This window comes from Pezoporus occidentalis, unplaced genomic scaffold (genome assembly GCF_034315485.1).
Source record: "Pezoporus occidentalis ecotype Australia unplaced genomic scaffold, CSIRO_AGI_Poc_V1 ctg48, whole genome shotgun sequence".
Taxonomy (NCBI): domain Eukaryota; kingdom Metazoa; phylum Chordata; class Aves; order Psittaciformes; family Psittacidae; genus Pezoporus; species Pezoporus occidentalis.
Genome location: NW_026915813.1, coordinates 462,277 through 485,222, shown reverse-complemented (window position 1 = coordinate 485,222; position 22,946 = coordinate 462,277). Strand labels below are relative to the sequence as shown.

General features: G+C 36.1%; 2 protein-coding genes across 4 annotated transcripts in view; both read right to left on the bottom strand.

The window, feature by feature from the left end:
• Positions 1-22,946, bottom strand: part of JAKMIP1 (janus kinase and microtubule interacting protein 1) — a 139,302-nt gene that overhangs the window by 44,214 nt on the left and 72,142 nt on the right. For all 3 annotated transcript variants that reach the window (XM_062636343.1, XM_062636344.1, XM_062636342.1), the window contains 7 exons: positions 14,968-15,177; positions 14,167-14,286; positions 11,696-11,842; positions 10,929-11,069; positions 7,821-7,880; positions 2,273-2,401; positions 844-972 (listed from right to left, as the gene is read on the bottom strand). In XM_062636343.1, the coding sequence (XP_062492327.1) occupies positions 844-972; positions 2,273-2,401; positions 7,821-7,880; positions 10,929-11,069; positions 11,696-11,842; positions 14,167-14,286; positions 14,968-15,177 (936 nt within the window). The remainder of the gene's footprint in view (positions 1-843; positions 973-2,272; positions 2,402-7,820; positions 7,881-10,928; positions 11,070-11,695; positions 11,843-14,166; positions 14,287-14,967; positions 15,178-22,946) is intronic.
• Positions 4,344-4,883, bottom strand: LOC134172856 (uncharacterized). The gene has a single exon (XM_062636354.1). The coding sequence runs from the start codon at positions 4,630-4,632 to the stop codon at positions 4,507-4,509; it is 126 nt and encodes a 41-aa protein (XP_062492338.1). The 5' UTR covers positions 4,633-4,883; the 3' UTR covers positions 4,344-4,506.

Here is a 22,946-nt window from a genome sequence, read left to right as displayed (position 1 = left end):
TCTAGACATGCCACTATCTGCAAGGAGTTGGGGTAAAGTAGAAGAAATCTTGCCTCTAGTTAGCTCAGCTCTTTTTTGATGCCACTGCTGTTCAATGAACAGATCTGGGGACTGAGTCAGAGCTCACCAATTTGTTATGAAGTGATTTCTCTCCTCCCCCGTTTGGAAAGAACAGAATGGAAAAAGTTAGCATGATTTCCACTCACTTCATCTCTGCACTAATGCTTAAATACAATGGTAGCAGATGGATAAGTGAAACAGAATACATACTTTCTCACATCTCAAATACCTATAGCACAGAGATTGCTGTGAGGATAAAAAAGCATTTATGTCAGAGAGAGAAAATGATCACACATGCCGACTTAATAGGAACCAGAGTTAGCTATGTACTTTTTAGTGGAAGAATACTCTCAAACTGGGATTTTAAAAAATAAATTATGATTTCATACATTTGACAAAATGCTTAAAGAAAATGCCCTCTATCAGATTTAATATACTCATATCATAAAAGTACCCAAGTACTTATAACAACCTATTCCCCAATTCATTTTAAATCCATCATGTTCTACCCAAATTGCAGGTTCAATTGGGATATCATTCTCAATAACACTATCTTACTACTAAATCTTTAATATATTGCGCATACTAGAATAAAGTATAACGATATCTTTTTTCTGATTGCACCAAATGAATCAAAATTGTCACCTTAGTGATATCCATTAATCCTCAAAACCATCATGTTTTGCATTTCACTGACCTGCAAAGATCGCTCTTGCTACTCCAAGTGTTTGTCATATTTTTCAGTGATTTCACAGTTAAAAGAAAATTCAGTTTGAAAATTACCCTTGCTTCTCTCTCTGCATCCAGGGTTCCACCAACTTGTTCCTGAAGCAATGCATATGCTCTTTGCAAAGCTTGATACTCTCTTGTTAGCTGGCAGAATCTTAGTTCAGCTTCTTCTTTAGGTGTGGTCTTAATGAATAAGGGGGGGAAAGTAGTTTTGTATAAATATATATGATAAGGAGCTTCTTTATATAAACACAAACACAATAAGTAACACAATTTATACTGAGTCTCAAAGTAAAGGTTTAAAGAACTTAATTGGAAACGGAAGAAAAGTTGATTTGAGTATGATGCAGAAATGCACAAATCAGTAACTGCATCTATCTTACAATTTCTGGACAGGGTAAGCAGCAATGTATAGAAATGAGAAGAAACTGGGGAAAAATCAGAGGGAATAGTTTTAGGCACCACTGGCTTCAGCAGCTCCAGATCCACAGGAGCTTCAGAGGTGTTTGTTCTATTTACTATGCAGTCCATCACTCCCTCCTTACTCTTTTTTCTCTACAATGCCAGGGTAAAGTATTTTGCTAGCACAAGCAAACTAATACAGAATTCATTTAAATGATTTCAAAAGCCATAAGGTTGTTTTTTAAATTCCCTCACCCCCTTTTTTTCTCTTTTTTTTTTTAAAGCATGAATTATTTTTAATGTCTTAATTTTCTTTTGATTTTGAGCAACTGACATCAACACTTTCAAGGTCTTTCTTATAATGCTGAGAGCAAGAAATGGCCTTCCCTTTAATTAATTTTTGCTCCAGGAACTCAAGCTCCAAGGAAAAGAGATTACAGTATTATTAGAAACTAAACCTAGGAAAATAGGAAGCTACTTGTGACTGAGCAATATTAGGCACAAGTTAGTGAACAGGAAAGAAAGATGAAAACGAGCATCACCTAATTCATGCTTTGTCCTCAGCCCTGTAATCTTTTAAAGTAGGCCAGCTGCACTGAGCAGAGACAAACATGTCAATGGGTATTTACTACCTATGATCATTTAAGCCTTAATGAATTCAAAAGCCTCTTTGAATATTGCAAGTAAAGGAAGAAAATCCTGGTTGTATCAAAACAGTCAAATAAATTATAAGGTTCAAAGGCAAACTATTGTCTAGTAACTACTGACTTTTGGCAAAGCAATGTGCCTGTTAATTTTTTTTGACTATTAAGAAAGTGTTTGAGAAAAAACATTTTATTTTTCAGCCCACTATCTGCCAAATCTGTCAGGCAGAAAATTATCTTATGAATTGTATTGCAGTGACTGTGTATGTGTTACTGGACTTGAAACAAAACAAAGCAATTATCTGCCAAATCTCTCATAGTTCCTGTGGCAGAATAGGTAAAAAAAATAACCAACAAACCAAACAAAATAAAAATGCTTGCATTTATACTCCATGTCTATTGTTACAGAACTTAAGAACAAATCAGCTACTACTTACATCTTCCAAATCTTCTTCTGGTGTTGCTGGTGTCCTGTCGGTTTTATCTGTGTTATATGAAGTTACAGATGATGTTTCTGAATCAAGAGATTCTTCATCAAATCCAAAAAACGTCTCCACAACATGCCTCTGAAAAGTTAGTTTCTCTTAGTTACTAGCAAAACAGCTGGAAAATCCCCATGACCCAGTAAGCAGTAGCCACGGTCTTCTCTGGCCATTATTTTAGTATTTAGGAATTAGAAAAGGTTCCACTAAACCCCTGTTCTCTGATTAAATGAGCTACTTATTTAGTATCATCTGTTTAAGAACCTCCAAGGATTGAAGTGCACATAGCACTGGGTAATTTCCAATAAAATAATGTTCTAGCAAAAGGATGAAAGTTAATTATCAAAATAATGCCATCTTACAAGAGTCATAGTAGAGGAATGCAACATCTTTTCAGAAGAAAGTAACCTAGTATGATGTAACACATCAGATGTGGAACCAAAAGAGAAAAATATTCTGAAGAACAATGTGGAACAAATATCAGTCACACTTATTTCAAAAAATAAAACAGATTAATTTGTGATACTTTTTTTTGCAAATCCCTATTTCAAAGTGTAAATTGTTGGTTTCCATTTATTTTTTCAATACCATTATCCTGATTTTTTTCAAAAGGTTGCTCTAATATTATGACCAACAAAAAAAAAAAAACAACTATGCTTGGGCAAAACCAGCATTTCAATGAAGATATTAAAAATGTTACAAAATGTAGTCAATTAAATGCATGCTTACAGAAAACTAGAGAAAATGAGTAGCCAATGGATATTAATAGAACAATACACATTGTGAAAAATACGTTTCATATAAAACATCACAACTGCAATAATTCTTTCATCATTTTGAGACCTCTTTCTATCAGTCTCCTAACATATGCTCAGAAATCAGTAAATTTCCACAGAGAACACTCTTAAAAAAAAATATAAAATTGCATAAACATTCAACTAGAAAAACAGTTTTTCCAGTATTTCTCCTTCCAAAATAACAAAGTTAACTGATATTAATCAATGGAAAGCCAAACATCTTATTAGACCATACAAGTGTTCCAATAACACAGCACAAATTAAAAGAAGCAGGAAAATTAAGAAAATACAAAGAAAAACTGTCTATCCACACTGTTTTTGGCACAGCCTTGCTGTTGAATCCCAGATCCTGATGTCACAGGGTTTGGTTTGGGCTTTTTAGATATAAACTACAGCCTGTATGTGAGAAAAAAAAAATAGCCCTATTCATTAAAAAGGCTAAACGATGAAAGACATTATCAGTTATTATTAATTCAGAACATCAGGCTGCATCTCAGTAGCCAAACTGACTGAGTAGAATTGTAAGCTATCAGTTTCATTCAGGATACCGAAAAGTTTTATTTTATCCATAATGTCAAAGATTTACCTTTCCCTGCAGTTTTCTAGACTTACCTAACTGCACACGTTCTACCAGTATGTCTACAAAGTACAGCTTTCACTTTCTCACAAAGCCTCGTAATGCTTAATATTTTCTTTTGGCTCAGCACAGCTCTTATCAACAGCCAAAATACTCTATCTTGATTTAAGTGGTACCATAAAATCAAAACAAAATGATCTGAGTTATAGTACTAAAACCCTGTAAAGACACATTACTCTTCTCTCATTTGCTTAGAAAGCACTGTGAACCTTTTACGACGTACAATGCTTACTGGATTTTTTTAACTATACACTATTTTAATTCCAACTTTTATTGAAAATTTAAACATTCTCAATAAAACAAAGATTCTTTTATATTGACTTGTACATCTCTTGTTTCCAATTTATAACTTCCTGAGAAATAGTCATGTAAATTGCTGAAGAATTCTGATTTAAATTCTAACACTGACTACTGCCATGCTTTTAATAGCAGTACTTTGCATGTGGCTTTCTATCAATGTTTTTACATACTTTTGAAGTAAATTTATGCATTAATATTATAGCTTCTACAGAAGCATGTTCGGTAAACTTTGAAATTTAGAATGTCTTAAATTTCATAGTCATAGTGACACATAGACTATAGTATATGTAAATTTCAGTAAACACCCATGTTTAATGGTTTGGATTAGATATATTTACATATAAATAATCTGATTTCTCTGTTGCTAAAGTAGTTTCACTTTACATTTAAATATCTCATTTCCGAGTACTTAATCTTACATGATGACAATGACCCAAGATTAATTTCCTGGTGAGCTAAATCAGCAGCTTCTTACCTTCATGCTTATATGTCATTTCTTGGCAGCCAGAAAAATACAGGCACACCAAAACACAGAGGCAGATAAAAAAAGAAAAATACAAAACAAGAAGTATGAACTCCATCACACCAACTTGCAGGCTTTCTACTGTCACCAATACAGTTTATCTATTCAAGTTTAAGTAAAGAAACGAATCCATAGTCCTGAACCTTCGAAACAAACCGGACAATTATGTCTTCATATGCGTGACTCCATCAATCATGAAATCATTTTGACTCCATTCCATATGTAAAAATTAGACAAAACCCCCAAAATACTGTTTCTGTAGTTTCTTAGTTATTTCATACTAAAATTGGTGGGGAAAAAAGAAAAGCAAAAAACAAACCGCCAACAAACCAACATGCTTTAAACAGCAAAAGAGGATTCATTTCTGGTACATCTTTTTCCTGAGGAGTCCATTAGCGTGTTAAAATAAAAAGCCCAACAAAACACACAACAATAAAACTACAACACCAGCAGAAAAACAAAAACCCCCCAAAACCTACTATCCTAGAGTACCTGACTATAGAGAGTCATTATACTACTCCTCTATGCACTCTGCTGCCACAGAAACGCCTCCCACTGTGCTGCTCCTTTCTCCAGGGATCCCAAGCTGGTTGCCAGTGCTGCGTTATGGACTCCTATGCCCCTTGGTGATTAAAAGAGTGCTCAGTCATAGTTGCACTAGCAACAGTAACCTAGTGCACCTACAGAGCTCCAGAAATAACATAGCCACCTAATTGCAGAAACAAACAAAATTAAATCCTTGGTATTTTCAAAAGCTTCTCAGATGAACTGAATTTATTTAGACCCAATTGGACCATAAAGACTACTGGACTGGACTGAGAAATCATTCACACAAGCTGCCTCAAAGACGGGGAAAGGCATGTCATGGGTTCTATCCCAGTTGACAGGACTTGCCCTCAGGAAAACACTCATATTAGAAAACAAACACAAACACTGTCCAGTCAGAGTATCTAAAAAGTTAAGGAAGCAGAAGTGTAAAAGTACCCATTTAGAAGAAGATCCAGCAGGAGGCGAGTGTAGGTCTTTACCCTGTGCAACAGGTTTCTGTTTATTAGAACAAAATAGGAACCTTTCCACACCTTCTAGTCTGAGCTTATCTGAACACTTTCATGAAAACTAATTCTCATCAGTTATTTCCTTTATCACTTTGTCAAGGGAAGCAGGACACAGCTGGAAATAGATCCAACTCCAGCAGCCAAACCTGATAATTTGCAGTGCTGGGTTAAATGAATTCTACCTTTTTTATTCAGATTCCTGAGACAGGTTGTTAAAACAGAAAGGCTGAAGATGATACAAACCAAATAGCCCATCTGGATAAGTAGCTCATTCTACATAGATTGTTTAAATAAAAAAACCTGCTGGAAAACTGTAGGAAACACAGCTTCCTTTGAGATTTTGATCCCCACATAACCACAGAGGTGGCATGGAAGGAAACCAGCCTGTATGCCAGGACTGGATTTTTAGAAGTTAACATCAATAAATGTTTAAATGAAAGTCAACACTGCATATTCACATGAACAGCCTACAGGTTTATACAATGGCAGGTAATAGGACACTAATAAATATATTATTGATCGCTTCCTTCCTGACAGGCAATGGAATAAGTAGCAGGAGATATGTCAATTTATTCTTTCTGGTGTATCTATCATATCATAAATAAGAAGCAAAGTCCTACTAACTCTGCAGCGCATATGCACACAATTCTTACAGTAATCTCTGCAGAAGTCCCTCAATCACAGCATTCTTACCATGAAGAATAGCACCATCATAATATTTTAATGACATCATGTACATTTTCTCCAACCTTCATGTTCAACTCTTCCTTTAGGCAATAATAAAAATAATAAGAAACTAAAAAAAACAACACTTTGCTCAACAGCAAATAGCTAAAAGGAAAAGGTACAGAGTCCAGGCCAGCTGAAGTTCTACTAACAGAAAATATTTGTAAAACATAAGTGAATAGTTATGGAAGTTTTCAGGCTATTGAAATTAACATCACTAGTTACTAGCTCCTAAAAATTAAATTAACTAGTTTTGTTTCATTAGAAACTTTACAGTTTAGAAAAAGATCTTAATTTAAAACTGGAAAAGGCCTAATAATCAGAGGCAACTGCAAAAATTACAGCATTAGTTCCATATATATATATATATATATACACACATATATGTCCTGTTTTTAAACTTAACACACAAACTTCCAGGTATACTACATCAAGAAAGAATGGTTCAGGGCTACTGTAAATATATTTGGCATCTGTCAGCCTTCCATTACATATCACGCTAATGTAAGCGAGATTTATTGTAATTGGTGAATTTTTCTTTCTTCATATGTAAAAGACACGTCATTATTAGTTCTTATTAGTACTTAATTATTATTACTGCTGAAACAAAGAAAGAATCCCAAAGGCTAAATTCTTCAAAATACAGGTATTGCAGAATGCAAAACAATAAAAAAGCACCACCTGGAGGTCACCAGAAATATGCTGTGCAGAACACACTGACAACAAGCACTGCTTGTGACATAGTATATCTTAAGCTATCATATAGATGTCAATCATCTCTCCACAATTCACTCCCATTTTTTTCCCTCTTACCCCATTCTCCTCCCTTCACATGCTCCAGGCTGCTAATGTTCAACTTCACAAAACCCAAAATATTCAGCAAAATTAACTACTTTAAGCAGGTGTTACAATAAATACTAAAAGCACTCTGAAGCAAGACTTTTTTGTTTCTTTAAACTAAAATTTTCTCTTGCACTTCACGTTCTAGAACAAAATAATTGGGCAAAAATAGCTGGAATCTTCTTATTTGTATATCATATACAGAAACATCATTACAATAACAGCCCTAGTATGAGTTAAAGTTTTCAGTTGTGATTAAGCAGTAACTTGGTACAAGTATTTTAAAGGGTATGCTTTCTTTAAAAAGGACTGAGTATTTGTCCTTTTAAATGTAGGTTGTTTCAAGACATTACATGATTTAGGCCTCAAACTACTTGAATATTTAGGCCACAGTGTCATTATATTGTTTATTTAAAACAAAACCCAAAACAAGAACATTTGTGTAAAGAACAAAATTGCAGCTCCTGCAATCAACCTAAGGAAAAGCTACTAAGCACTCAGCAGAGAAAAGCTAAAAATGATATGAATTTTTGTCACTAACTTAAGCAGAGCATTAATTTCAGGCAGTATTTGAAACAAGTGTTGTTCATAACAGAAATGCAAGGAAAACCAAACATTTACTCACCTTTGGAGGCTTCAGACTTTTCCTCCTCTGTTTTTTAGATCGCAACAACCGTTCCCTTTCCTAGAAGAAAAGAGAACATTATGGTATGGATTTCTTTCAAAATATATTTATATATGTCTAACACAAAGAAATATGATTAAAATTTTCTTTAAGCCTACGGTAAAGCTAACACAAAGACAATGTCTTTATTATTTTGAATAACACCATGTTGATATAACACCATGCCGAACTGCAGCTTTATCTTTTTCGCAAACAAACCTTCAGCCACGTACTTCACACATTTGATGGAAGTTGGAAAGAAAATGCTTTGTTAAATACTGGGCACAGATTTCTTGACAGTTCTTTTGACTCCTTTACCAAGAAGCTCACTATAGAAACAGAATTCACATTCTCACTCCAGTATTCAACTACCCTGAAGAAGCAGGATTGTAGCCAAAAATGAATCCAGTTTTAGCAATTACAGGTCATTATATCTGTCATACTCCAACATACAAGCATGCATATGCAGGTATAGCGTTACATGTGACTTATCTTCTAGGGCAAAAGTCTCAAATCCAAAGGCACTGTGTCAACTTGCTGTCTTTTTTTAATACTGAGACTTTGGAACAAGATCACATTTACCTATAGTAGAACAGGAGGAATTTATAACTGGGAAAGTGCAGGGATTATGAAAATTTAAGTTCAAGAATACTGCCATGAATTCCAGAGGAGGAAGAGAAGGTAAAAATTGCAAAGAAGCAAGCAAAAAAAGAACCCAGCAGCCCAGGAGGTGAGTGATCTGTCCCCTAGCCTTTTTCCCAATTCATTTCTCAGCTCTACACCTCTCTTTTCAGCACCTCTATTTTTAAAAGAATGGTAGCAATTCCAAATGTTTCTCTGGCAGTTATTACTCATTGCATGGTATTATTCTATTCAGTGCTATTTGCTTTACATTCAGTTCAGAAACTGGACAAATAGGAAGCTGCCAGTGAAAATCACAATAAAAGAATTTATCAGCAACATTCTTGCAGGAATGAAGCTTTGGAAATATGAAATAATTAAGAAAAGCACAACAACTTATATAGCACCTTTAATACATGTGGTTTTCAAAATAAAATAATGACTGACAAGGTAGAATGGAGCAGGTATTTAAAACTGTAGAATAATAGAATAGAATTAAGCTAAAGCTGAAAACACACAGTGAAATTTCACAGTGTTGGAGAAAAATGCTCCCTCCTCATGTAGCTGGTTAAAGCACATTCCCTGATGTAACCTGGGTATCCTGCCTCCCAAGCAGGCGTCCAAACAGTTAAATTTGCAGAATGAACAAACACTTCAAAATCCCAATTTATTCATGCTTATAATCTTGTTTGTATGAAAACCACATAATTTTCTCTCAATAATACATCAAACTACAAGAACACTTACGACTCCAATTAAAAGACACCATTTACTGAAACACTAACATCTTTTGCAATCATCTGACAGCTTTCCTTCTAAGAACTGACCAGAACACCGCTGTTGTGGAAGAACTAAAGTTGATATGGCTTCATCAGCACCAAAGATATCCTACAAATAACATTGTCAATCAGTTCAGACAACCCTATTACCCAAGACCATTGCTTTTATTTCTGTGTATCAGTTTGGTCTCAGCTGGAGTTAAGCAGATGATTTTTGTGTTAATCAGGTATGTGACATGCGGGTCATTCTTAATAATTATGATAAATTTGTATTCTGTAGAGGTGCAGCTGGAGCCAGAAAAAAAATAGCTAAAAAGCATAATGGAAGTGCACAGTTCCACTACATTCATATCAAAACCAAAGCATCAATTACTTTGTACTGCCAACCAAAGTACTCTAATTAATTTAACTTAGTTCTGCAAGTGAAATAGTATCTGTAAATAGGAAACAAAGCAAAAATGAAACCATATTTTTAAATATTTATTTATTTTACTTTTACACTAAACACAAGTTAAAACTATTTGACCAAAGTCAGGATACAATATATTTCCTCAGATTACTGGCTGAGACAGCAAAAAGAGAGTCCTTTCATATCCATTTTACACTGAAATATGTGACCTTATATCTACCATATACTGGGAATTTAGTATCACATCAGGTTCTGTCTATACATTTGTATTTGGAAGGTAAGACACAGTACTCTATGAATCAGACCCTACATCATAGTCTGAGTAACATCCTACACTGAAGAATGAATGCAGACAGCAATCTTTGGCACTGATTACAGAGACAAATCCTGGGTCAAAAATCTCAGAGGAACTGCCAAGAATAGAGACAATGCTCCAGAAAGAGCAATGCAGATCTTGCTGTCTTATCCTTTTTGATTTTCTATTTTAATTTTCAAAGTTGTTCCCAATCCTTTAATTTTGTGTTTAGACAGAATGATTTTAAATTCATTTTATCATTTTTGTAGTAGTCAGTAGCACTAGTTGAGATGCTCTGAGTCTGCCTGGGTTATAGATGCCAGTACCAGAAGTATCATAAGTTGCACTAAATAGCACCTCTAACACAACTCTAAAGTGTCCTGATCAAAAAATGTAAACATTTATGAGCACCATCTTAAGTAGCCTTCAGAGGGTAGCAGCTGTGCAATTCTAATCTTAAACTATGCTGCTACCTTTGGCTAAATGAGCCGTGCATATTTCTCTCCATTTGTTATAGACAGCTTTTGCACTCAGCTCAGCTAGAGATGCTTAATTAGGTGAAATTAATGCCATCCTGCATGTTCCTTTCTTTTAGGAGAACTTCTAGATCAGGGGAGTAGTTGGGTTTGCACCAGGGTCTACATCTAACACACTTTTACTGCTGAGTTTTGGGACATGTCCTTTCCTCAAGTTCCTCAGTTGTTGACAGCCAGTTCTGTAAGGTGGATGGACTGACGCACTTCTTTTCACAAGCAGCTTGTAACAGGTAAATACTTTATAACACAGAGATTCATAGACATTCCAAAGAACTTCATTCACTACCTGAGAAATAACAAAACCCCTTCAAAACCAAAGAATTATTTCTGTATCACTGCTACAACTGACATTAAAATATTACTCTCAGATCTTTATCTTGCCTATAGATGTGTGTGCATGCACGTGTGTATACCAGTCATGAGCATTACCACTGTGAGATCATCAATAACATGCTGCTGTTCTTTGACTTGCAGTCTAAGGAATTCAATTTCTTGTTCCTCTCGTGTGCTGCTGAGATCATTCAAAGATGTGTGCCTCTTCAGCACCGGTTGTGCAGATAACTTCTCTTTCTACAGAAAGTAAACATAAAGCGTGTACTCCACTAAAACATAAAGCCTCTTTCAACAACAACAAAACATATTACATATTCTCTATGTCTCAGTGTTAATCAATGTCATGGTTTTGACCAAGCCAGTAACTCTACCATGCAGCCGTTTGTGGCTGGGGATCCATTTGTATCCTGGGCAGGATGGGGAGGAGAATCTCTTGCATAAGATTTCTTAAAATGGAATCAAAGACCATAGTATGGGACAAAATTAACAAACAAATGAACTCAATGATCTAGCATAGTAGAGACTTTGGCACAAGCACTCAAATTCAGTTCTGAATTCTAATAATAAAACCAGCATTTATTAAAGCTGATTTTTAGTCATAGGCTTTAAAGGCATCCAAACAAAATTTATTCATCTATGATCCTTTCCTTCAATCAGCGTGAACTGATACAACACAAAACCCATGCCACACTGAACTCAGAATATGAATATTCAGCTGCATTGACTGAATTTGACAGCTATACCATCCTACTGTTGGGTCTCTGAAAAGTCTGTGTTAAAGTAAAAGGCTCTACAGCACTTTTACCTCAAAGTAACTGTGTGCAATGTGTTCTTATAACATGATGTCCTAGATGATTACTTACCAGTTCTACATTTTCCCTTGATAGATTTTTTATTTTCTCTTCCATTCTCTGGATACATTGCAGCATATCATCATTTTTTTTGCTCATCCTCTTATTTTTTTCTACCAAAGGCTTCAGCTGACTTTCTGTCTCCCGACAACGTTTCAGCTGCAAAAGGCAAAGGAACAAAGTTAGCTGTGCTTTAGTTTATAGTTATAGGAAAGAAGAATATGAGTATTTTCACTTGACTTCTTTCTTCATGCATAAAGCTTAGTTCCTTTTTTAAGTGTCATTTATTACAGACTACTGCTGAGCTAAGAACTACAGGATCCCAAATAACTAAGACATAGCATTTTTGTACAGTCTACAAAACACTAGATCTGGTCACTGGATTTTGCTCTTGGAAAAGAATGATGTGTTTTCTTCAAAAACTAATCTCATTATATATAAGCTTCTTGTGACCAGCTAGGTTTCTATGGTAGATTTTTTTTTCACCGATTTAGTTACCCCTTAGTAGGAGTAAACTCTTCTTCCTCTACTTTAAAAAAAATCCTTATGCCTAATATGTAATTAGAGCAATGAGAAAGTCAGCCAGAGGGCACAGATTCAATCTCAGCATTCTGCTGATATTTTCAGTCTGGTCAATTTTGTTCCTGTGGTTTTATGATGTTAGACAATTACGTGAAGCAAATTACTGCCCTTCCTTCCACTTGTGTGTATTCAATAATTCATTCTTTTTATTTCATTAATGCTTGAGTTGCTTTGTTTGTTAAGAAAAAAGACAAAAAAAAACAAAAAAAAACCAAAAAAAAACCCAACCAAAACCAAAAAAACTATCTTCCTCAATCAAAAGACTTAAATTTACTGAGTTTTAGCTGGAAATGAGAAAAAGATAATCTTCATCCTGAGATAATTTCACTGTGTGTTTAGCTTTCTGTTTCATTCTAAGAAGAAAAACTATTTTTCACAATGCTTAATCACGCAATATTACTGCGATTATTGTTTTAATCTAATATCGTCTCACAGTATGATAAAACCTTCTCCATATCTTTTCCAAGATGTTTTTCCAAGTCAAGCATCAAGAAGAGCATTTGACTGAGTCATACATGCCTTCCATCTAGAGGGACACTGAAGATGCTGCAGTACTTCAGCATTCTTCAGGGATTTTTCAAATTACTACTGTCCACAGAAAGGATTAGGAGCCTGAATTATGTCTTTATATAACACAATCTTTAAAAAAAAACAAGATGTTCTTGAGAGTACAGAGCAGAGAAAAGCAACTGTACCAGTAAATGTGGGGAAGAGAAAGTCAACCCCCCCCCACTCAGCACCTATGCAAAGTAAAGAAAAAGATGAGCTATATGCAGGCTTAAACACATGCTCTTCTTACCCCAAAAAACTTGAATTGTTAATGAGGAATCAGTTTTTGTCGTATGAAAAGGCAGTTTAGACTATACAGCTATTTGAAGAAGAAAAGTTTAAAGAAAAAGGCATGATTACGTTCTCAATTCATCCAATTTCAGTTTAACATTGTACAGTTGACCTCAGTAATGTAGAACCAGACAAGATGTTGCACAAGAAAATTTAAAATGTTAGTTCTTCTGATAATCATTAACTGAATTAAGCCCTTTCATCATAAAGCAAAATCTTCTTATCTCAACATGAAGAGCTATGACAAAGCAAGGAGGAAGTTGTCAATGCTTCACTTACCTATAGGACTAACACATGGCAAGAGTGCCCTCCCCTTCTGCCCTCATCATACATAATAGCATTATTTTAGAATCAGATACATAGGTTGCATGATGGAAATATTTCATCTGATTAGTATGAAAAAAATCTTTTCTACTGCCACTAAAATTAGGGCATTACAAGAGAATGTGTAAAAATTCCTATTGTTAAAACACACTTCCCATTGCAGTCAATGAGTTTTACTACTAACCTCAGTACAAGCAATTACATAGTTATACAGGTTAATAAAATTCATTCTTAAAATTGCTGTCATATCATTTCTTTTCAAGTTACTACCACTCTTCTAGGGGAATTTCCCTTACTTAAGAGATTTCCCTTGAGATATAGCAGATTTTTCATCAGTAACACAAGAAAGCTTTTTTTAACACCCAGCCAGCATAAGCATGTCACAAAACCAATGTCAAATTTAAAAAAGATTAATACAGTGATCTAAGTGTACAGACTATGCATGCTTTACACGTCATCACACAGTGCCACAGGCAAGCTACCACTCCATTTTAATACAATAACCCCAAAGTAAAGTTATATTTTTTTATTTTTCTGCAGCAAGATAGATTCCATCCATGTTTTTTATGGTCACAAAATGAATTTCTATAGAAATCACTGTTACATCTAGTTATAATTGATTGAGGCAAACCACAACTAATTTGTAAATTATTTATAAGACTGACTTTCCAACATTAAATCTTTTACCATAAAGATGCCCCCCCAGTCACCATCTGTGTTATTACTAATTAATTTACCAGTTCATTTCTTTCATCTGCTAAGAGAGTGTTTCTGTCTTCCAGCTTCCTTATTACGGCATTCAGTTCAGCGATTTTTAACTGAAATCTCCGCACATCTCGTTCATCCAAATGCTGCTCCTTTACATCAAAAACATATAGATATATAAAATTACTTTTCAAAAATATTTTATTATCCCTAATTTGACAGCATGGTTTAGCAATTAGATTGTGTAAATTTAAAATAGACTCATAGTCAATATCTGGAAAACTTACTTTAACTGACTGAAACTATCATTCTGTGGAATTGCTACACAGAATCAGACATGATATATCACATTAAAAGTGTCTACTTGCACAATGTATGTAAATGCTTAACAGTCAAAAAAAGGCAACTAGCAAAATAAATTTTTCATGTATTACTAGTTGCTACTCACCAGATTTCTTACTACCAGCTATAACATGTCCAGAGCATATGACACAGATTAAAACCACATGGCTTGGTTTTTGCGAAGTATTACCTATTTGTCATTGGTTGAAATTCGTAAAGTTATAAAATTAATAGCCAAGAAAATAATGGGGTTCTCAGCTGAAGCTCACAATGTAAATTCTCGAAGTTCTATATCCAAATACGTCATCATCCTGTGAAATTCAAGAGGTCCAAGTTTTTCTAAATCATCAGTGAAACAGCACAGTGCACTGCAGGGTCATTTACCATTAATTGCTCCTTCTAGTATTTTAAAAGTAACCACAAAACCAATGTGAACACACACGCAGCAATTACCCTGGGTTGAACTTCTGAAGAAAACATAATTTTCTTACCAGACTTCCCATCAGTTCCGTGATATCCCCCACTCCCGCAGGCAGCTCTCTCTTAGGACTACTGTGGTATCGTTCTGCCTCCTTCACTTGGACAAGCTGTTCATCCAAAGCTTCTTTTTGAAGGAGCAGTTTCTGAGTATGGCCTGCCTGGACACCAATATCTTTCTCCAAAGCCAGAATCACTCTGTCTTTGCCTTTTATTTCATCCATCTGGAAAGAAATGAAAGAAGGAAGTTTTGTAACATCTCCAGGTGTTCACTGCATACATACCCACAAACTTGCAAAAACAACGTTCTGTCTCTCTCAGAATAAAAATGTATCTCCTCTGAACCCTTTTCTCCTCCCCTTATAAATGTTTCAGCCTTCACTTGACCATGAGTTTGCTCGGTACAGTCACAGCTCAAGAGACAAACAAAAACATATGCAAACATACACTGAAACGTAATTCATAGCCACTGAAATCATCCACTTCATCTAAGGACACACGTTTGTAAGAAGAAGAAAAACCTCACTTCACTCTGTTTCAGAGATGAAACAGGGCTAGTACAAGGTAAGACAAACACACCCCTTAAAACTTACCTAGGTTATGTTCTAAAGCTCGATCCATACACGTTTGCCCCTTTGTGACTCCCTCTTTATTAGTGAAAATCACATGTGGCGAATCTCTTCGCAGGCATTTAATAATTAGTAGCATATACAGGCACACACTTTTAAACTTAAAACCTTAAGCATACCTATGTATTTTATGTGCCCTTGTTATAAGATTCAAGTGAGAACTAGTCTGCGTATAGAAGGAAAAAAAGCAAATGCACATGGCGTTAGAATAAAGGGTAGGAATAAATAGTTCTTAAAGACCCTCTATGGTTACTGAACTGTGCTGTTCATAGACCTCCATACCAAATAAAGCATACCGGTAGCAGCGATCAATTGCAGCTCTCATAGGATTTGTCCCTCACAGCATCAGTGTTAAATTCACTTTGGTACTATTCCAAATGCTAGAGGAAGTGATAATCCACAGCAGTTACTATAGAAACAAATTTCTTAATAAGAATGTTAACTATTAACAAGATATTTATTGGAACCGTGCTGTATTTCCTTCAGTTTACTAGCGCATTTTCTTGGCCAACATAAACTCATCATATTATAACCTTATATGAGGAAAAATAATGAACTTGTTAAATCAAATATTTGTTGTTAGAGTCCTACATTCACAGAAATCCTTTATGTCAGGTACACAAAAAAGCCCACCAAAACACATTAGAAGTAATTTATAGTTAAGCCTGAGTGATGTACAAGATTAACACAATCAGATTACATGATCAGACACAATTTGCTTCTTCAGGATTCTTGCCTTACTCCTTTCTCAGTCTACAAAGCACATGAAATTAGTTGGTGGACAGACCCTGAGTGGTAGGAGATGGCCTGGCTGAACCAAGCCAAGTCATTATCTATATAAAATACAAAAAGGTTCAGAAATGAAGTGAACAAGCTTGTCTAGACTAATTTTAAGTTCCAAATGGAACTGATGCAGATTGCTTCTGATGGAGCTTTTTTTTCTGATTTGGGAAGGTTGTTGGGTCTCAGCTCCTCTTCCAGTATGATACTTAACTCAGATTAGTGAGACTTTCAAGTATGCCAAAAAGGACTTGCAGGAAAAGAATGCACTTCTTATTAATGGAAGACTTTGCAACACGCAGGGTTTCAGAGGGACTGTGCAGTGAACAGCAATGACAAAAATTAAGCAGCTGCCTCATTTACTGAATGCTATCTGTCATGCACGCTGATCTATCAGGGACCCTTTGGGAGGAAAAAATGTCGTGTAACTGAATACTATGGACAGTTTCAATTACACAGGTGTTCACACTGAACATTTATGTTATTGAGATAAGAATTTGTCCATGCAAGGCATACATTTAACAAGGAAGAACCAAAGTTACATAGGCAGCCTTGATTTTAGTTACCCAATTAGCAGCACAGGTTATAGTCTCCATATTCTCACAACATAAATGGCAAATAGAATGACAGAGCTTTTAAACTGGAAATAAAAAAGAAAGCAACAATCTCAGTTCAGACTGCTGCTTGCTGAACCACAGAGAACAGATTGTTTGAAACAGATGTGGCCAGTGAAATCACGCCCACCAGACCCTTCACCCTTCACACACTTCCACAGATCAAAGCACACAAGCTCACACACATTAAAAAGCAATTCCATGAAAGACAGTGGCTTTGGGGTGGGGGTCAGGGAAAGGCACAAATGGAGGCAGAATTCCCTCTGCTCTTCCTACTAGTGTCTTTTTCTAACATTAAATCTACAATCTACATGTGGTGAAACTTCCGGGAAAAAAAAAAAATCCTATATTTCAGTCAAATAAAATAAAAAAGTCTAGAGACTGAAATTAAAGTTAACAACATAATAGCAATGACTGCATATATTTTTTCATTTGGGGCTTACATTTGAAGTTACAGGTAGGCACTAGAGAAACTGACTCATGTAAACATGCCCATGCACACACATACACAAAAATACACAGAGCATTGCAATAGTGCGCTGCTTTTTATAAGCACAAGCTACAAGAAAGAAGAATTCCTAAGTAACTAACTTTTTACATACTCGTAAAGGTGAATAGAACTGCAGCAGTAATACCTCTGCCTTCTGATTCAGAAGTCTGGGGCACAATGCGATTGTCCTTTACTCAAGGAGACAATTACACCTTTGATTTCTCCAATATAACTGCAGCAACCCAGCCAAAGTCTCAATTTTCTTAAATTTACCCCAATGCCCGACCCAAAGATTTAACATCTTTCTTCAGACTTGCACTCTACAGAGCAAACTTGTTCATCTTCCTTATCTGCTTTCTTACCAGAGCATACAAATTACTCCAGAGAGGGGGAAAAAAGAGGAAGAGAAATATTTTACAGGGATGCAACATCCCCAAAGTTCCACCTGGGAGCCATAACAGGTCAAGAGGCAGGCAGGCAAAGAAAAAGGAGGTACAAGACTAGGAAAAGGAGAGATATTGTTTAGGTTTAAACTGAGCATAATCTGACAAGAGAAGATAGGTCAACCACTCCTGAAAGACTTTAGCTTAGCTTAGTTTTATATTTTTTAATATAAAGTTGTAAAAGCTCAAATCCTCCAAGTCACTGTATCACTGGAGAACTACTCTGTCCTCAAATTCTTGCCACAGTTACACAAAGAAAAGGAAGTTGGCAACATAAAGGAAAACATCTTTATGCAATTAGACCATGTATTAAGGTCTTTATTTTAGTGGGGAGAGCAGTATCTTCCATTAGGTAAATGAAAATCAAAATGGATTAATCTGGGTTCCCTGCTGCTTGCTTTTGTTGTTGTTGTAGAAGCAACACAGCTGCACCCAAGATTGTCTAGAAATCCACGTGGTCTACAAGAGAAGGAATTTTTTTTATTAGACCAAGTGACAGAGTTGGAAAGAAAGATTTCAGGTGCACACACCCTTCAGCAGTTAAGAAGCTCTATGCTCAAAAGCTTCTCAACTTTTCCATCTCTATAAGTTTGATTTTCCCACAAATTTTCTGTCACTTTCTCCCTCTGATATGTGTATATATGTACATACACAAACACATGCAGTGTGCATATACATGTACACATGTACACATCTATATATACATGCACATTTTGAGATATCTTCCAATTATCATTTATGAAAATTGTGGACAAGCTGAACATCATTGGATTTTATGATATTAAGTAAAATAATTAGTGGTCCCCTCATGACCTCTCAGGTTTAAATGTCTAACCCTGTATTCTATATGACTACAGTATTCCTTCACCAAAGAGCATACAGAATTTGTTACTTCCCCATGCAGAGCATTTCTTTCTTTTTCATGCTTTTTAATGTCTGTTTTACATCACTACTGAGCTATCCCCAAACTATTTATCACTTACATAGATAAATAAGTTATCTTTAATTCTGTTCTCTGCCAGGTGTAGCTTGATTACATTCTCTTTTTGCCTATCAGGTCTAAAATCCATACACACAGAATGTTACTTAAGTTTGTATGTCATGCAATAGTCATTGCCACATTCTCTTTTCTGACTTTAAATGCAGTCCTGCCTGCTCACCATCCAATGTGAATGCTGCTGTTAATGATGCTCTTTCCACAACACCTCTCATCTCTTGATTCTCTAGGCTGTTTTTCTTTTTAGTACATCAACAAAAATTACTCTGTCAAAGCTGTTCACAGCCTGACTGAGGTCCATTCATCCCTTATCTAATATTAAGGAGCTATGTCCCCTCCCCAGTACCCATTTGTCATATATGCAGTCATGCATTTTCATGTTTTCTCCCATGCTACTGTTCCTACTCGAAGGGACACTCCAAAAATATCCATTTAGTTACTGACTGACCTTCCTCAAATTCTTCCTGTATCTCACATTTTTCATGACACCTTAAAAGTACAAAGGAAACTATGACAAAACTAAATACTGCTTTTGTGTATTCCTCCCTGTACTACTATTTATTTGAGACATCTCGCTAAGGTACAAAGGGTAAAGATCATCTTTTCTTCCTACATGTTCAGCACAATGAGATCCCAACCCATGCACAGGGCTATTGATATTATGTTATATCAAATAATAGGTATTATGTTAAATCAAACATATTATCCCAGAAAGTGCTTCTGCCAGGCTGCCTTGGTTTAAAATTTGTTCTAAGTTTAGAACAAATTTACCCACTTTTACAGCTACACAACAGGATCTTTTACATTCTGTTTTGCATGGCTTTAAAAGCATTTTAGAATAGCCACACTTTTTATGCATAGCACAATTCATAACAAAACATCTGTGATAGGAAGGCAGTGGAGCAACACGAGGTTAGAACATTTTCAATTACATGCTTTGACAAGAAAAGTAGCAGATATACCCTCTGAAAGAGGATTTTGAAGAAAGTATGATCATCCACAACAGCTGTGGAGCAAAATTACTGAGAAATTATCTTGGATGGCATAAGTAACTCTGAAGCTCTTGGTTAAAAATCACAGCTTTCTAAAGTATTGTTTCATAATTAATGGGGTTTGTGTTGCCCAAATGTCAGGTGCTGAACACAGCAATTGCCTGCACTATATCAATGAAGAGCTAGCACTTAATAGCCTGCGCCAAAATTACAGTGTTTCCTAAGGACAGGTATCTAATCGCCTCCTAACAGCTAAGAGAAATGAGCAGAAATGTTTTAACAATATTTATCAAACATGAAATAGAACCAAGCCAGCCACTGGAAAAAAGTATCCCCTGCCAATTATTGCACACTTCAATAGCTACAGTGAAAGAAAGTCAGAGACCTTCGGGGGAACTTTAGTCTCTCTCAAAGTTGAAAGAGAAATTCCCAGGGAATTAAAAGCTAGATCTATCAAGGCAGTCACATACTCAGTTTTCAAAGTGGAAAAAGCCAGCTGCTGCACTGCCAAGTGTCAGACCTTCCTCTTTACTCATCCTTACCAAAGTGATCTCCTAGCCAACTGCAGAAGAAAATTCTACAGTGGTCTTCTCCAGAAGAAATGTGATTAATCTTTATACTAATGCTTTATACCAACAATAGGAATACCTTGACAGGAGGATTGTTAGTTAGTAGGAAAAGAAAAGCCAAAAAAAAAAAAAAGAAAACAAGAAAAAAAAAAAATCAATTGGAGATAGAACTAAATGGAATTACACTTTTTACGTTTATAAAGAGACACTAAGACCTAACAATGCTATCCCAAGCTGAAAGCCCACCTGGAGGGAGGAATTAAAGTATTCCTGTATTATGCATAGCATTATGTGCACCAGACATGGCCACCTATTTAAATGAATGTTTGCTGTTTATTTAGGAGCCTTAGGGGAAGAGGGAGAAAAGATGCCAGCCATCCAGTGGAGAAGTAAGTGTCTAGACATAGGTAGCCGGGACTTATTCTTAACTTCATACATAATTTTTCCAAACCAACCATCTTACTCTCATGAGTAAGGCATATTTTAAAAGTTTTGATAAATTATACAAGAAACACCACAGGGGCAGACAATTCCAGAACTTACTGATAGGAGGTTTCTCAAAAGCTGTAGCTGACTACAGTCCCAGCTACTGGATCTCTCCTGTTATCTATTACAAGTGTTCATTGACAAAGCTGCAACAAGTAAGTAGTCAAAAAGATGGAAAATGTAAAAGGAGTAAATAATACAAACTTAAGGAGTTTTTTGCCCCGGTGCCATACCCTTCTGTGGCGTTTGATACTGTTCCATATTTTGTAAGAGATATGAAAGTCAGATTTGTGACCTACCATAGCAGAGTCCTTAGAAATACTAAGGATAAACACAAAATGCTGAGCCTGCACTGTAAGAAAATTCCATTAGATTTGCTTGATTCAGTAAAAAATAACGCCTGGATGGAATGCTGCCCGGTTAGCTCCTGAGAGGACAAGCATAAATCTTCAGAGGGTGGAAAGTAAAGTATTATTTGCAGTCCTAAAATGCTGGAGGTGGTGGATGAATCTTTACAGATCAGATCAGCCTTGGAATGCAGCTGAAACACGTGTCTGAAACAGATGGTAAAATCCAGGGAAGCAGCCTACAATTTGATATCAGCAGCTGTGTGTGAAATACATGCGGGTTTAAGTGGCCGATAAGAAGCATGCTACAGCAGGCTTCACACAACCATGCATGACTGCACGCACTTGGATGATTCAAAATTCAACTTTCCAGTGTCAAAATTGAAGATTTTGGTTAGGAATCAAAACTCATATGTGCTGCCGCAGAAGTGAAGCGAGAAAAACCAGGCTCCATACTTCTTCTCAGGGCAGCAGAGAATCAGAGTGCCCCAATTGTCCCTCTGCAGCAGAATTTTCAGAGAAACAAAAGGCCTCTGCATTACCCCAACTGCTGAATGTAACCTAAAGATATGAATTTCATTGCCCTAAAATGGCAAAATCCTAGTAATGAATATGCAGGAGAAAGTACATGCTATTAGAAAATAATTGCCACCACTGCAAAGGATGCAATTTGGGGTTTCCTTTAGCTCCTATTATTTTTCGTGTTTTATTGAAAAATAATTGCTGAATCTCTTGGAAGGTAAAAGTATCTTATTTGATCATCTAAACTTTATCCCTTACAAACTGAAGGGAATAACACATTTTAACATCTTCACCAACTGGCCTGGTGAAGAAATGAAATGCAGCTTCTCCAAATGTGTGAATGATACAAAATCTGGGGGAGCTGTTACTACTCTAGAAGACAGGAACACCATTCAGAGGGGCTTTGATGTGCTGGAGAAATGATCCGAAAGTCCTCATAAAGTTTGCCTAAAACAGATACAACATCCTGCCCAAGAGGATTTACATTCCTGCAGCAGAAACGGTAGCAGAAAAGGACATCAATTGAAGTTGGCAGTTCTTCAAGGGGCAGGATGAAAAAAGAAAAGAAAAAGGGAAAGACACTGATGTCCTGGGTGACAGGATGGATATGGGTCAGTGATGAGAGCTTGCAGTGGCCGAAGTTAACCTGATACTGAGCCAAATCATGAAGACAGTAGCCAGAAGACAGAAGTGATTTAGCCTTTCATTAAGCACTTGTGAAGCCACACCAGGAGCAGCACAGCCACTTTGTGGCTCCCCAGCACAAAAAAAGGTATTGACAAACTGGCACAAGTGCCACAAAACTGGAGGAAGGTCAGTAAGATCACTGTGAGGCTGCAGCATAGGGCATTCAAGGAACAGGTGAGGGAGCCAGGCTTGCTCAGCCAGTGAAAGTCTGCAGGATGCATTACAATTGCAGATACCAATTCAACTGCTTAAATATGGGGATGAATAAGGCAGATGCTTCTCATAGAGATGTATAGAAAAAGGACAGGGGTAGCAATCAAACAAAAGAGGAAGAAAAAAAAAAAATCTACAGTGCCTGGGCACTGGGGCAGGTTGTCCCAGAGACAGTGGATCTCTGTCTTTGGAGATTTTTCAAGTTGCAATGGAGAAGACCCAGA

Bases quoted from the DNA above. Each gene is read 5' to 3' on its own strand.
- LOC134172856 (XM_062636354.1), bottom strand. From the start codon at position 4,632: ATGGAGTTCATACTTCTTGTTTTGTATTTTTCTTTTTTTATCTGCCTC.